Source organism: Oryctolagus cuniculus, chromosome X (assembly GCF_964237555.1).
Source record: "Oryctolagus cuniculus chromosome X, mOryCun1.1, whole genome shotgun sequence".
Lineage (NCBI taxonomy): Eukaryota > Metazoa > Chordata > Mammalia > Lagomorpha > Leporidae > Oryctolagus > Oryctolagus cuniculus.
The window spans coordinates 72,354,581-72,370,577 of NC_091453.1; the positions used below are offsets into that span (position 1 = coordinate 72,354,581).

Below are 15,997 nucleotides of genomic sequence, written 5' to 3' on the forward strand. Positions count from 1 at the left end.
CTACACTGCAGTGATGGCCCATAGTGTGTGTGTTTTTTTTTTTTTTTTTTTTTTTTTTTTTTTTTTTTTTTGCATATAGGATCATGTCCTGTGCAAAAAGGGATAATTTTACTTCTTCTTTTCTAATTTGATTTGATTTCCCCTGTTAATTTTTCCTTTATCTAATTGCTCTTACTAGTGCTTGTAGTATTGTTTTATTTAAATTTTTTTACGGATTTATTTATTTATTTGAAAGAGCTACACACAGAAAGAAGGAGAGGCAGAGAGAGACAGAGAAAGTTCTTCCATCTGCTGGAAGACCAGTCACGCGCAACAGCTGGAGCTGCGCCGATTCTAAGCCAGGAGCTTCTTCCGGGTCTGCCACGCAGGTACAGAAGCCCAAGAACTTGGGCCATGTTCTGCTGCTTTCCCAGGCCATAGCAGAGAGTTGGATAGAAGTGGAGCAGCCGGAACTTGTACTGGCGCCCATGTCGGATGCCAGTACTGAAGGCAACAGCTTAATCCACTGTGCTACAGTGCCAGCCCTAGTACTGTTTTAAATAGAAGTGATTAGTGTCCTCACTCTTCTTTTGTTCCAGATATTAGAATGCTTTCAGTTTTTCCCTGTTGATTATGTTTTAACTGTTTTGCTCTCATAAATGGCTTTTAGTCTGGCGCCCGTGGCTCACTTGGCTAATCCTCCACCTGCGGCGCCGGCACCCTGGGTTCTAGTCCTGGTTGGCACGCCGGGTACTAGTCCCGGTCACTCCTCTTCCAGTCCAGCTCTCTGCTTTGGCCTGGGAAGGTAGTGGAGGGATGGCCCAGGTGCTTGGGTCCCTGCACCCACATGGGAGACCGGGAGGAAGTACCGGCTCCTGGCTTTGGATTGGCGCAGTGCTGGCCATAGTGGCCATTAGGGAAATGAACCAACGGTCTACAAATTTCTCTCTGTCTCTCTCTCACTGTCTAACTCTGCCTGGCAATATATATAAAAAAGTCGCTTTTATTCTACTGAAGAAATTTCTTTACCTGTTTATTTTTTTATCATGAAATCTTTATGTGATTTTTATTATTTCATTTGATTAGTGTGATATATATCATTATTGCATATGCCATACCAGTCTTTTATCCTAGGATTAAATCCTCCTTGGTCATGGTGTGTAAACTCTTTGATGTGTTCCATTAGATTTACTAGTAATTTATTGAGGACTTTTTTGTATGTAACATTGGTTTATGGTTTTCTTGCAGTATATTTGTTCAGCTTTTGTGTCAGGGTAATGCTGGCCTCGTAAAATGAGTTTGGAAATATTTCTTCTAATACCTTTTTTTGTTAAAGATTTATTAATTTATTTGAAAGTCAGAGTTATGGAGAGAGAGAGAGAGAGAGAGAGAGACCCCAATCGATTGCTCCGAATCCAGGAACCAGGAGCCTCCTCTGGGTCTCCCCCACGGGTACAGCGTTCCAATGACTTGGGCCATCTTGTACTGCTTTCCCAGACCATAGCAGAGAGCTGGATCGGAAGTGGAGCAGTCGGGACTTGAACTGGTGCCCATATGGGATGCTGGCAACTGCAGGCTGTGGCTTCCCTTGGTAAGCCACAGTGCCGGCCCCTCCCTCTAATTCAAGTTTTAGGTAGCTTGTTATTAGTTCCTCTTTGGTAGAATTTATCTGCGAAACAGTCTGATTCTGGGCTCCTCTTTGTTGGAAGGATTTTGCTTGATTAATTTTCTTTATTTGTAATTAGTCTCTTCTGGCTATTTTTTTCTTTAGACCCAATGTTGGTAGGTTGTTTGTAGGAATTTATTTCCTGTAGTTTTCCAGTTTGTTGGTAAATAATTATAATATGGCTTTATGACCATTTTTATTTCTGAGGCTTCAGTTGAAAAGGTAATATATTCTCATTTCTGATTTTATTTATTTGAATCTCTCTCAGTGTGGCTAAGGCTATGTCAACTTTGCTTTTTTCTAAGAATACCTCTAAATTTTTTTTTTCTATAGTTTGATTTATTTCTGCTCTGATCCCTATTTTCTTTTTTTAGCTATCACATAAGGAAGAATTTGAGGTTTAACATGAAAGCACACAAAATTTGTATAAACACAAATCCATATTGAGTCATAACAGATAGCAAACAACAAAGTAAAAACAAAACTAATTGACACTTATTCACAGTTGGACACATTTGTGCCTTGTACACTAGAAAGTCTTTTACAAAATAATCATCTTAGAAGATCAGTCTTCCGTTCCTTACTGCAATATGAGTTTCTTTAGCATCTCCTGTTTTCTCCAGAGCCCTCCTTTAGTAAAGCTATTAATTGTTTTGGTGATTGCCACCCCCTCAATGCCTTGCCTGAAGTGCTCTGTTGACCACTGTAATCTGCATATTCCTATCCATAGTTTCATAATAGTTACTAAATCCTTGGTTCTAGTTTTGGCACTGACCTCTTCTACCAGCTGCAGCACCTCTTTCTCCTTTTTGTTGTTGCTGCCTATATACCTCTTTGGGTTGTGCAACTTTGATTTCACACTTCCCAGTACCAATTTAATTGTATCTGCTTTCCAACAATTTCTTTATTTGGGGAGTGAACCAGCATATGGAAAATCTCCCTAACCCTCCCTCTCCCCCTCTGTAACTCTCTTTCCCACATATAAATCTTAAATAAAAAAAAGAATACATGTAACAGAAGAGCAAAAAGAAATATGTGGTGTATATTGTGGTACAACAGGTTAACCCGTCCTATTGTGACTCCTGCATATTCTAATGGAGTGCCTAAATTTGAGTCACAGCTACTCTGCTTGTGATCCACCTTCTGGGAGACCGCAGATGATGGCTCAAATACATGGCTCCTACCACTAATGTGGGAGACATATTTAGTTCCCTGGCCCATCCCATGCTGTAGGGAGCATTTGGAGGGTGAAACAGCAGGTGGAAGCTGCCTTTGGCACTCTCTCTCCCTTTGAATTACTGTGAAAAGAAGGAAAAGTAAAAAAAAGATTAACAAGGGCCTGCATTGTGGTACAGTGGATTGAGTCATCACTTGCAACAATAGCAAACCATGTGATCACTGGTTTGAGTCTTGGCTAATTCATTTCCACTCTACCACCCTCCTAAATGCAACTGGTAAATCAGGTGATGATAACCCAAGTACTTGGGACCCTGCAACCACCTTGGGAGACTCAGATGGAGTTCAGACTCCTGGCTCTGGCCTAGGCTGGGCCCATATTCTGGGCGTGAATTAGTGGGTGGAAGATCTGTGTCTGTGTCTGTCGTTCTCTATTGCTCTTGAAAATAAGTAAATAAAACTTTTTAGGACAAACAAAAATAGAGAAAATCTTTGAAACCAACAATGGGTTCTTTGAGGCTATTAACATAATTGATTAGCTGTGTTTCAAAAAGTAACACAGACAACACAATAAATCAAGACATGATAAATATTTTAAGAAACTGCTATGAATAGCTGAATTCTGGGAAATTAGATCGTTCATTTTTATAGCAATGATTTCTGTTTTTCAAAATGGAAATATACCTTTTAGCAGAATAGCAATCACAGATTTTTATGAAGTTTTATTATTGTTTCCTGTCTTTACTGAATTTTTTCCCATCACTTATGGAAGCAGGACTTAACAGCATTTAGAACTATGGCTAAGAAAATATATAATTACTTGAATGCTGTTTTTTTCTTTTCAATTAGGTGTGCTCTTTTTTCATTCCACCAGAAATTTTAAAATTAATGAAATATGTATTCATTTCCTTTTCATTGTAGTTTTAAGAATAGTACTCTGAAATTATTATGAAAATAACAAAGCAAATGTTTGCATCTTGTACTTCAAAAACAATTTTTAAAATTAAACTTTTTGGGGACTGCGCTTTGGCACAGTGGGTTACAACCCTGGCCTGAAGCGCTGGCATCCCATATGGGCGCTGGTTCTAGTCCTGGCTGTTCCACTTCCGATCCAACTTCTGCTATGGCCTGGGAAATCAGTAGGAGATGGCCCAAGTCATTGGGCCCCTGCACCCACGTTTGAGACCTGGAAGAAGCTCCTGGCTCCTGGCTCCTGGCTCCGGATCCGCACAGTTCTGGCCATTGCAGCCATCTGGGGAGTGAACCAGTGGATGGAAGACCTTTCTCTCTGTCTCTGCCTCTCTCTGTAACTCTGTCTTTCAAATAAATAAAATAAATCTTTAAGAAAATTATACTTTTTGAATAAGTGTAGTTGTAGAGAATCGCTAGCTAAAGGACAGTCTATATGGAGCAAAACTTTACCTATAACATGAGTTTGTAATTGAAGGTGGATATAATTTAGAGGTGTATAAAAACCTGAATAAGAACGGCAGCATTTTTTTTCCAATTATGAGTATAGGCAATTAGACTATAGTAGTATTAGTGACAACTAACTTCTTCACCAAAGAAGTCAGGGATATTTTTTACCCTGTGTTACTAATGTCTTGAAATTATTTATGTTCATCAGTACTCAAAGTTCTAGGTACTCAATAGACTTACTGCTTTATGTATATTGTTACTTCACTATTTTCAAAAGTCACATATGTTTTGTACCATACATTTGTCCTTTAGTAGTTTGATAACTTTTATATGATCAGCTTATTTCATAATCTCATTTATTTTATGTGTTTTAATCTATTTCTAAAAAACAGAGTTTGTAAGCTTCTTCACATTGCCAATACCTGCTATCACATTTAAGGTTAAAGACCTGTAATCTAGAAACACCATGGGTAAAACAGAGAATTCTCGTATATTAAAGTTTTGTTTTTTTGTTTTTTTTTTATTTGAGCAGGTGTAGGTAATAGCAGTGAAGGCGGAAGAGGAAAGGCAGGTGCAAAACTTTTCCAAGATTTTCAGATGTTAAGTAGAATCTGGACTCATCCTTGGTGTTTACAGCTGGACTATATTAGCAAAGAAAATAAGGTAAATGAGGTAACCTAAAAATTGTTGAAAAGGTATTTTTTGGAGGTAGTGTATGCTTAGGGAAGAGTTTCTGTTGCTTTTTTGTGTATTAATTCTAAATTTTTTTCTAGTTCATTTCAATATGTCTTGAATGCATTATGATTTCAGGAAGTGTTAAATGTTAATCTTTTATTGAGCCCAGTCTATAAAGCTTAAAATGATTTTACACTTGTGTAAGTTGTAAAAATAGTTCATCAGTTGACCCCGCTTCTCCTAATGTTCACATCTTGCATAATTATAGTAAATTGATCAATACCAAGAAATTTAACTGTGGTATAAAACTATTAACTAAAAATCAAACTTTATTTGGGTCTCATTAATGTTTGTACTTAAGTTTTTTTTCTTTTTCATGATCCATTCCGGGTGCACCACCCCCACCACCATTATATAATAGTCTTATCTGCCATGTCTCTCTAAAATCTATGATAGTTCTTCAGTCCTGCATTACTTCATGTCAATTAACTTATGATTAAGGGAAATAAACATCACTATAATTCCTCATATAAATTGACATAAATTATTAAAACGTGTCTTTTTTTCTGTAGGGATATTTTGATGAAGACAGTATGGATGAATTTATAGCTTCAGATTCAGATGAGACCTCCATGAGTTTAAGCTCCGATGATTATACAAAGTAAATTGAGTACTTTTTGTACCCTGTATTGACACATTTAAAACTCCTTCTTACTCATTGTCCTCTGATGATTGGCATTTGTCTATTTCCTATACTTTCTTACAATCTGAGTTTTCCCCTTTTTTTAGAAAGAAGAAAACAAAGGGAAAAAAGGGGAAAAAAGATAGTAGCTCAAGTGGAAGTGGCAGTGACAATGATGTTGAAGTGATTAAAGTATGGAATTCAAGGTCTCGAGGAGGTGGTGACGGAAATGTGGATGAAACAGGAAACAACCCTTCAGTTTCTTTGAAGCTGGAAGAAAGTGAGTCTAAAGAATGTGGCCTTTATACATGATGATTTAGAAAATGTCATGTTATTAGTCCTTTTTTTAGTTATTTGTTGTCTTTACTGGTTGACTCAAAGGAATTTATTTCCTTAATTGATGAGTCTAGGATAATGAGGTACACATCATTACAACAAATATCTGATTTTTTACACTTTAAGGTATAGAAATTGCATGTATTTTCTATAAACAGATTGAGGAATCTTTCAGTTTATACTCATAAGATGAACCTTACACTAAGTAAAGAATTCAACAGATAGTATGGAAAAAAATAACCACTATTCCTCAACAGTAGAGACAAAGGTTCTAACAAATCATTGAGTTTCAAAATGTCAGTTACACTCATAGATTACCTTTTATGTACTGTATTAGTTATTGCATGTCAGAGAAAACATATGATATTTGTCTTTTTGGGACTGGCTTATTTCACTAAGTATAAAGGTGTCTAATTGCATCTATTGTGTTGAAAATGACAGGATTTCATTCCTTTTTACCCATAGTGTATGTATACCTTAGTTTCTTTATCCAGTCACCAATTGATGGACATCTAGGTTAATTCTATATCTTGGCTTTTGTGAATTGACCTGCAATGAACATAGGGGTACAGATAACTCTTTCATATGCTGATCTAATCTGCTTTTAATAACTTCCCATGAATGGTATTGCTGGGTCATATGGTAGGTTTATATTCAGCTTCCTGAGGTATCTCCATACCGTCTTCCATAGTGGCTGTCCCAGTTTACCCTTCCACCAACAGTGATTAGGTTACCCTTTTCTCCACATACTTGCCAGCATATGTTGTTTGTTGATTTCTGTATGAGAGCCATTCTGGGGTGAACTGAAAGCTCATTGTGGTTTTGATTTGTATTTCCCAGATGTCTAGTGATCCTGAACATTTTTTCGTGCATCATAAATAATCATTACTGTGTAACTTTTTTTAAAAGATTTTATTTACTTTTTATTTGAGAGGTAGAGTTATAGACAGTGAGAGGTAGAGACAGAGAAAAAGATCTTCTTTCCAATGATTCACTCTCCAAATGGCTGCAATGGTCAGAACTGTGCTGAACCAAAGCCAGGAGCCAGGGGCTTCTTCCGGGTCTCCCATGCTGTTGCAGGAGCCCAAGGACTTGGGCCATCTTCTACTGTTCAGCAGAGAGCTGGATTGGGAGTGGAGCAACTGGGACTAGAATTGGCGCACATATGGGATGTCAGCGCCGCAGGAGGATGTCCCTGGCCACATTACTGTGTAACTTTAGAAAGAAATCCCTTTCCTGTAGTACATGTAAGAGGGGCCGATGCTGTGGCGCAGTGGGTTAACGCCCTGGCCTGAAGCGCTGGCATCCCATATGGGCGCCGGTTCTAGTCCTGGCTGCTCCTTTTCCGATCCAGCTCTCTGATATGGCCTGGGAAAACAGCTGAAGATGGCCCAAGTCCTTGGCCCCTGTACCCACGTGGGAGACCCAGAGGAAGCTCCTGGCTCTTGGCTTCAGATTGGCGCAGCTCTGGCCATTACAGCCATCTGGGGAGTTTTCCATAGGACGGAAGACCTATCTCTCTCTGCCTCTCCTCTCTCTGTGTAACTCTGACTTTCAAATATACAAATAAATATTTTTTAAAAAAAGTACATGTAAGAAAGACTGAATAAGAAATATTAAGTGGTCATATATTATAGAAGGTATATTAAATAAGTAGATGGCTTGGGTCTGGTGCTGTGGTGTACACATAAAGCTGCCACCTGCAGTGCTGGCATCCCATATGGGCGCCAGTTTGAGTCCTGGCTGCTCCACTTCTGATTCAGCTCTCTGCCATGGCCTGGGAAAGCAGTGGAAGATGGCCTAAGTCTTTTGTGCCCAGAATCCACATGGGAGACCTGGAAGAAGCTCCTGACTCCTGGCTTCACATTGGTACAGCCCTGAACATTGCAACCATTTGGAGAGTGAACCAGCAGATGGAAGACTTTGCTCTGTCTCTGCCTCTGCTTCTTTGTTGCTCTGCCTTTCAAATAAATAAATAAATCTATAATTAAAAATAAGTAAATGACTCTGAGGTATAATAATATTATTATTTTTTTTTGACAGGCAGAGTGGATAGTGAGAGAGAGAGAGAGAGAAAGGTCTTCCTTTGCCGTTGGTTCACCCAACAATGGCTGCCGTGGCCAGCGCGCTGTAGCTGGCGCACCGCGCTGATCCGATGGCAGGAGCCAGGTGCTTCTCCTGGTCTCCATGCGGGTGCAGGGCCCAAGCACTTGGACCATCCTCCACTGTACTCCCTGGCCACAGCAGAGAGCTGGCCTGGAAGAGCAGCAACCGGGACAGAATCTGGCGCCCCGACCGGGACTAGAACCCGGTGTGCCGGCGCTGCAAGGCGGAGGATTAGCCTAGTGAGCCGCAGCGCCGGCCTATAACATTATTTTACTACATCATTTTCATTTCAAAGAACTCCCGTTTTAATTCTTCAGCATTAACTTTCTGATTTTTCTGAGAAATAGCATTTTAAATAAGTCATTTAAGTTTACCTTACAGTATCCTCATTTCTGTGCTAGTGTTTTATTAAGAGGAAATTTTTCTGTCTATAAATTCCTTCGAAGTATTAGATTTATTATTTATTAGAGTAAGCTTAACTGGTAAACATTTACATTTTAAAGTTTATATAATTTTTCGCATGGGTATTCTGTTAATCACTAATGTACCATATTTATTCATTCAGCAAATATTTGAGTGCTTACATATGCCAGGTACTGTTTTATAAGCTCAGGTTAAATGCATGAACAAAATGCATTCTTGGAGCTTACTATTTGTCTTAGTCCATTTTCTGTTGCTGTAATATAATGCCTGGTACTGGATGCTTTATAAAAAACGAAGTTTGTTTTGGGTTGCAGTTGTGGAGGCTGGGGATTTAAAAGATTCGGCAGTTGCATCTAGTGATGGCCTATGCAGTGTCAATTTAAGAGAAGTAGATGTGTGTGTGAGAAAGGCAAAAGCTGTGGGGTAGCCTTGCTGTATAACAATTGCTGTCCTTGTGACCGGCGCTGTGGTATAATGGGTAATGCAGTGCCGGCATCCCATATGGGCACTGGTTTGAGTCCTGGCTGCTCCACTTCCGAACCAGCTCTCTGCTATAGCCTGGGAGAGCAGTAGAAGATGGCCCAAGTCCTTGGGCCCCTGCACCCATGTGGGAGACCTGGAAGAAGCTCCTAGCTCCTGGATTTGGATTGGCGCAGCTCCGGCCATTACGGCCAATTGGGGAGTGATCCAGCAGAAGGAAGACCTCTCTCTCTGCTTCTCTCTCTGCCTCTTTTTCTGTCTCTTTGTAACTCTGACTTTCAAATAAATAAATAAATCTTTAAAAAAAAATTGCTGTCCTGAGGAAAGCATTCATCCATCTTATAGTGTAATTATCTCTTTTTTTTTTCTTTTTTGCCTGGGAGAGTTAGACAGTGAGAGAGAGGGAGACAGAGAGAAAGGTCTTCCTTCCGTTGGTTCACTCCCCAAATGGCCACCACGGCTGGCGCTACACCGATCCGAAGCCAAGAATCAGGTGTTTCCTCCTGGTCTCCCATGCGGGTGCAGGGCCCAAGGACCTGGGCCTTCCTCCACTGCACTCCTGGGCCACAGCAGAGAGCTGGACTGGAAGAGGAGCAACCGGGACAGAATCTGGCACTGCAGGCAGAGGATTAGCCAAGTGAGCTGCGCTGCCAGCTGTCTCATACCTCTTAAAGTCTCTACTACTGTAGTGCTCTTTTTTTTTTTCTTTTGCATATTTGAAAGGCAGAGACAGAGTGAGAGCAATCTCCCATGGACTGTTTTGTTCTTCAAATGCACGTCATAATTGGGGCTGAGCCAGGCCAAAACTGGGAGTTGGGTATTCAGTCTGGGTCCCTCCCATGTGTAACTGGGCTCCAACCACTTAGCCATCACCAGCTGTTTGCACATTAGCAGTAAGCTAGCATAGGGAATGTAGCTGGTACTCAAACCCAGGTATTCTGAAAAGACATGTAGACATTGCAAGTGTTGTCTTAACCACTGTGCCAAATACCTGCCCCTACCATATCTCAACAAAAAATGTTGTTTCGAATCAAATTTCTCCCATTTCAGACGTTACAAACCACAGCGCTATTCTGTCTAGTATACGTACACTTAATGTGTTTTTTTTTTTAAATATTTTATTTATTTATTTATTTTGAAAGTCAGTGTTACACATAGAGAGGAGGTGGGGGGGGCAGTCCTCCATCCGCTGTGTCACTCCCCAATTGGCCACAACAGCCGGGGCTGTGCCTGTTCAAAGCCAGGAGCTTCTTCCAGGTCTCCCTCGTGGGTGCCGGGGCCCAAGCACTTGGGCCATCTTCTACTGCTCTCCCAGGCCATAGCAGAGAGCTGGATGGGAAGTGGAGCAGCTGGGACTCTAACCAGCGCCCATATGGGATGCCGGCACTGTAGTTGGCGGCTGTGCCGCAGTGCCGGCCCCACACTTAATGCTTTTAATGATTGGATAGTTTCTTTTTAAATCTACAGTGTTTCTTGTCAATGCAATAACAGATCATTTATTTACTTAAAATACATCAAGTATTTAAGGATGAAGGTATATAAGGTATTTCAACAGTTGTAGAAAGTAGAACTGAAAAATAAATTCATTTTGATACAAAAAACTTTTGAAATCCAAATTTATTTTGATAGAAATCCAAGTGAAAAGTTTTATGAAAAGACTAAACAGGGATTTGAAACTTTTTTGCACCAAAATGGACTTTATCTTTTATTTTTTTATGAACTTTTTAAAGCCCTGTCTTACTTTTCTATTTGTTTTTACTTTCTTTTTAAAAATTTATTTATTTATTTTAAAAGGCAAAATTAGAGAGGGTGAAATAGAAAGAGAGATCGAGAGAGCACGTGCTTCCATCTACTGATTCATTCCCTAAATGGCTTCAATGGTCAGGGCTAGGCTAGGATAAAGCCAGGAACCTACAACCTTAACTGGGTCTTCCACATGGGTGCAGAGGCCCAGAACCTTATGGCACCTTCTGCTGATTTCCAGGCTAATTAGCAGGGAGCTGGATTGGAAGTGATATATTCGAGACTCCAGCCAGTGCCCATATGGGATGTGGACATCTTACATGGCAGCCCAACCTGCTGTGCCACACCACTTGCCCCCTCCCCCTTTAAGATTTATTTATTTATTTGAAAGGCAGAGTTACAGAGAGGCAGAGGCAGAGAGATAGAGAGAGGTCTTCCATCTGTTGATTCACTCTCCAAATGGCCACAGTGGCCAGAGTTGGGCCGACCTGGCACCAGGAGCCAGGAGCCTCTTCTGTGTCTTCCATGCAGATGTAGGGGCCATAGGACTCAGAGCATCTTCTGCTGCTTTCCCAGGCTATAGCAGAGAGCAGGATCAGAATTGGAGCAGCTGAGACTTGAACTGGTGCTAGCACTATAGGTTGTCGCTTTACTGACTGTGCTATAGTGCCAGCCCCTTTCCTTTGATTTGATCAAGCAGGTACTTAGTGAAATCATTTGTTATGTATGTGCATGTACATGTATTATGTATATATATGTGTGTGTATATATATATGTACACACTTCCCTCAGTTGCAACAGAAATTCACAATCCATGTGGATGATAAAATAAGAAAATTCACAATGCTGTATCTGTAAGTTTTAATTTCCTTCAGGCATAAATGGTGATATTACATGTCTAATAAGTATATAATAACATGTCTAATAAATATACCTACATTAATTTAAAAAGACATTATTGCTACAAATGCAAGTCATCTGAACCTGCACTGAGTCATAGTCTTTCAACTGGTAGACTCTTGCCATGCTGTGTAAGGCCACTGACTTCCTTGATATGGGTGATGATTGCTGAAGGTTAGGCTGTGTATGACACTTTCTTAAAATTTGATAATGAATTTTGCTCCATCTACTGACCTGTTTTTTGATGCATGTTTTCACAGCAGAACTTAATGCTATAGCAATTTGATAGTATTTTACCCACAATAGAAATTTTAATATTGGAATCAATCCTCTCCAACCCTTCCACTTTGTCATCAATTTCTTTTATGTAATATTCTGAGCTCTTGTTATCATTTAAGCATTTTTACCAGGAATGTATTCCATCTCAAGAAACTTTCTTCTTTCTTGATCCACAAGAATCAACTCAGGTTTCATTTTTAGTTACTTTCGACTGGTTTGAAATCTCACAAAGTCATATGTGAGATTTGGGGTCACCTGCTTCCAAACTCCCGTTAATGTTGATATGTTGACCTTCTCTCATGAATCATTAATGTTCTTAGTGGCATTATGCAAGGAGGGGTGGGAGGGGGGAGGACTTCTATCCGCTGGTTCACTCCCCAATTGGCTGCATTGATCGGAACTGTGCCAATCCGAAGCCAAGAGCCAGGAACTTCCTCTGGTTCTCCCATGCGTGTGCAGGCTCTAAAGGACTTGGGCCATCTTCCACTGCTTTTCCAGGCCATAACAGAGAGCTGGATCAAAAGTGGAGCAGCTGGGACTCAAACCGGTTCCCATAGGGGATGGCGGCACTGCAGGTGGTGATTTTTTCTTCTAAGCCACAGTGCCAGCCCCTCTCTCAGGTTTCACATATAGAATGTTGAGTCATTGTTTTCTTGAAGCTCAAGTTTGCTTTAAAGAGTTCTTTTGAGTTCTGCATCTCGGAGTTTGCAGCTATCATTTGCTGTCTTATAAGTTTTTTTGTTTCTCAGATGAAGTCATAGTTCCATGAAGTTGCTTGATGCTTGTTTGTATATGACATCATCTGTGTATCGAAAAATTAGGTACTTTTTGCATTTTGTATAATCTTTTTTATGCCTGTTCTTTTAGAAATTTTAAACATTCTGCTTATTTTCTCTGAGTCTGCGGGTACTTCAGCTATTTCAGCCCTAGATGACACCCTATTTCAATGTTTCTCCGACTCTGCTGTTGTAATTTTATCTCTATTTCACCACTAGAGGGCGTTCCATCCCAGATTTATTGCTAATCTGCATTTGGAAGTGATATTTAGATTGAATTAGAAGTGTCTAAAAAAGGTTTGCCTATCTCTACACCTCTTTGCCTGGATCTGGAATTTTGCCCGGATATCTCATCCACAGACATTGGCCTATAGTCAGACACCATAGAATTATGCCTGGCTCTGGTCCTCACTGTGTAGGGACTGGCCCCCGGTTTCCTCTGTAATGAATTGACACTCACCCCCCCTTCTCTTCTCTCAGATGGTCAGCTATTCTGTCCATATTTTGCTGCCTGAAGTTGGAGGAAGAATGAGGTGGGCAGTGCTGTGGCAACCAATGCCATATTAGATCACACTCAGAGCTCACAGCCAGTGAGACCTGCACAGTCCTTGGGTAGGACCCAGGCCCATGCTGCTGTGGGCTGCCTTATGTTGAGATGGTGTAATGGTTTGTGTCTACTACATTTGATGCTGGAATTTAAGTCTGACAGACTGGTACCACAGGTTTCTACTTGGCACTGGGACGAGTCCAGAGGCTCTGTCTGCAGTTGCTGACCTGATGGAGACCATTGGGATCTGCCCAGTTTTAGGATTTGCTAGCTCAACACTAGGTCCCGACACTAGTCCTGGGATCACTTTTATGCTCTACTTTCCAGTAACTGAAGCCTTGTTCCTTGCTGTCTCTTGTTGGATGAGAACTAATAGAGATAGTCCCTTGGCAACCCAGGCTTAAATTAAACCATGTCACACTGGCTATGATAAAGGGCAAAACATGAGACCATCCTACTGGGGTGCAGGTCCAAAGACTCCACCTGTGACTGTCATACTGAAGATAGGGGACTTTGGGCTCTATTTGTTGCTCAGTCTCACTGTGACAGGTCTGACCTGAGCTCTAAGGCAATGCCCTATGCTCAGTTTTTTTTACCCTAATCCTCTTCGAATGAAATCTAACTCTTCCCTTTCAACCTGAGATTGGCAGAGTAGTGGTAGAAGCAGTCCCTTTACCACCCAGGCTAATACTAAGCTGACTCACATGGGTTTCTCAGCCACAGAGATGGGCATAGTCCCTGGGGTGTGTGTTAGGCCTGCATTCAGCTGGCTTAGCACTCAAACTCTAAACATGAGTCTTTCCAAACTCAGGCACAGATTTCTGCTTGTTGCTGGGGCAGTTGTGGAGGCTATATCTGTGAGCTCTTGCCTTGGGGATAGGGAACTTTGGACTGTATCTGATGCTGAGTCTCACTGCAGTAATGGAGCTCTAAAGGTAAGTCTTATATTCACTTCCCTACCCTGCTTCTCCAGCACCTGGAATTCTTGCTTCATTTTCCTGAGTATGGGGAAGGAGTGGTTAGAGGTAGTCCCTTTGTTCTCTGATCCAGAGACTCAGTCTGCAGGTGCTGACCTGGGAGAAGGAGTCAAGGGGCCCTGATACTAGGTTATACTGTTGCTGGTTTGGTACTGCGTTTCAAGTGGAAGGTTTGGATTTAATTCCTTCTCCTTCCCCTTAGCAGGATCACCTCTCTCCAAGTTGTGCTGCCTGGAGTTGGGGCAGGGGTGATATCAGGAAACTTTCTTTCTTGCCTTCTTCAATGTGTCTTGTCTCATTATGCTAAAATCAGGAACTGTGTTCTCTCACCTGACTTCCTTAGCTCTTGTGAAGGTTGTTTGTTACGTGAATATGTGTTCAAATTGGTGTTTATGTGAGGAGACAATCAAACCTTACTCAGCTGCCATCTTATTCTGTCCACTTGTTTCTAGCTTTTGATTTAAAGTGGAAATGTGCAGCTCTTCCTTTCACTTGAACACTAGAGGCCATTGTGGGGTTATTAGCCTACTTTAATATTGTGTGTCTTGAAGATTAGAGAGGCCTGGTGAGAAAGACAAAGCTTAGTGAGTTGGTGGAACAATCAGAACACATACAGCATTTTTTTTTATTTAAAGATGTATTTATTTGAAAGTCAGAGTTACACAGAGGGAGGGAGGGAGAGACAGAGAAAGAGATCTTCCATCTCCTTGTTCACTCCCCAATTGGCTGCAATGGCCGGAGCTGCGCCGATCCGAAGCCAAGAGCCAGGAGCTTCTTCCGGGTCTCCCATGTGGATGCAGGGGCCCAAGGACTTGGGCCATCCTCCACTGCCCTCCCAGGCCACAGCAGAGAGCTGGGTCGGAAGTGGAGCAGCCGGGTCTCAAACTGGCACCCATATGGAATGCTGGCACTGCAGGCCAGGGTGTTAACCTGCTATGCCACAGTGCCAGCGCGCCCCCCCCCCCCCCAGCATTAAGTTTGCTCTCTTATATGGGTATAATTTATGGTACCCTAAAACAATTATAGGTGTACATCAAAGATCTTCATTTATATATCTGATTAGTATTGATCTTTCATTGGAAAGGCAGAGAAACAGCAACTGATTCACTTTCTAAATGCTAGCAATAGCCAGGCTGAAGCTTGTAAATAGCACATAATTCTGGGTCTCCCGTGAGGGTAGTAGGGGGACCCAACTATTTGAGCCACCATTTTCTGCCTCCCAGGGTGCACATTAGCAAGAAGTTGGAATTGGAAACAACGGATGGAAACAAAGCCAGTATTTGAGCCCAGGCACTGAGTGCGGGATGTGGTGTTCCCAAGCACCATCTCAACCTCTGTGTCAAACACCTGCCCCACATCAAATATCTTTGCTCAGAGCTCATCATAACATAGTAATAGAAGAGTTTTAAATATTATGAGAATTGCCAAAATGTGATACAGAGAAATGAAGTGAATGCATACTATTGTGAAAGGGGCTCTGATAGACTTGCTTGATGCAGATTTGCCACAGACTTCTTTGAGAGACAGGGAGGGAAGGAGGGGAGGGGTGAGGGGGAGGGGAGAAGACAGATGCCTACAACAGCTGGGACTTGGGCAAGCTAATGGAAGGAGCTGGAACTCAATCCAGGTCTCCCACATGGGTGGCAGGAACCTAGTTATTTGAACCATCACCACTGCCTCCCAAGGGCTGCATTAGCAGGAAGCTGAAGTCAGAATCAGTGCCAGCCCGCATGGGAGACCAGGAGGAAGCACCTGGCTCCTGGCTTTGGATCGGCGCAGCGCCAGCCTTGGCTGCCATTTGGGGGGTGAACCAACGGAAGGAAGACCTTTCTC

At 41.6% G+C, this 15,997-nt stretch overlaps 1 protein-coding gene across 27 annotated transcripts in view; it reads left to right on the top strand.

The window, feature by feature from the left end:
• The window catches only part of ATRX (ATRX chromatin remodeler), a 201,291-nt gene that overhangs the window by 114,313 nt on the left and 70,981 nt on the right, over positions 1-15,997 (top strand). For 24 of the 27 annotated variants that reach the window (XR_011385580.1, XR_011385579.1, XM_070067077.1 and 21 more), the window contains 3 exons: positions 4,770-4,903; positions 5,488-5,576; positions 5,705-5,877. Coding sequence is in view for 25 of the 27 variants with exons in the window: in XM_070067077.1 (XP_069923178.1) it covers positions 4,770-4,903; positions 5,488-5,576; positions 5,705-5,877 (396 nt within the window). In the remaining 2 variants the exon portion in view is untranslated. The remainder of the gene's footprint in view (positions 1-4,769; positions 4,904-5,487; positions 5,577-5,704; positions 5,878-15,997) is intronic. The other 3 variants (XM_051827347.2, XM_051827350.2, XM_051827355.2) reach the window with 1 other exon arrangement.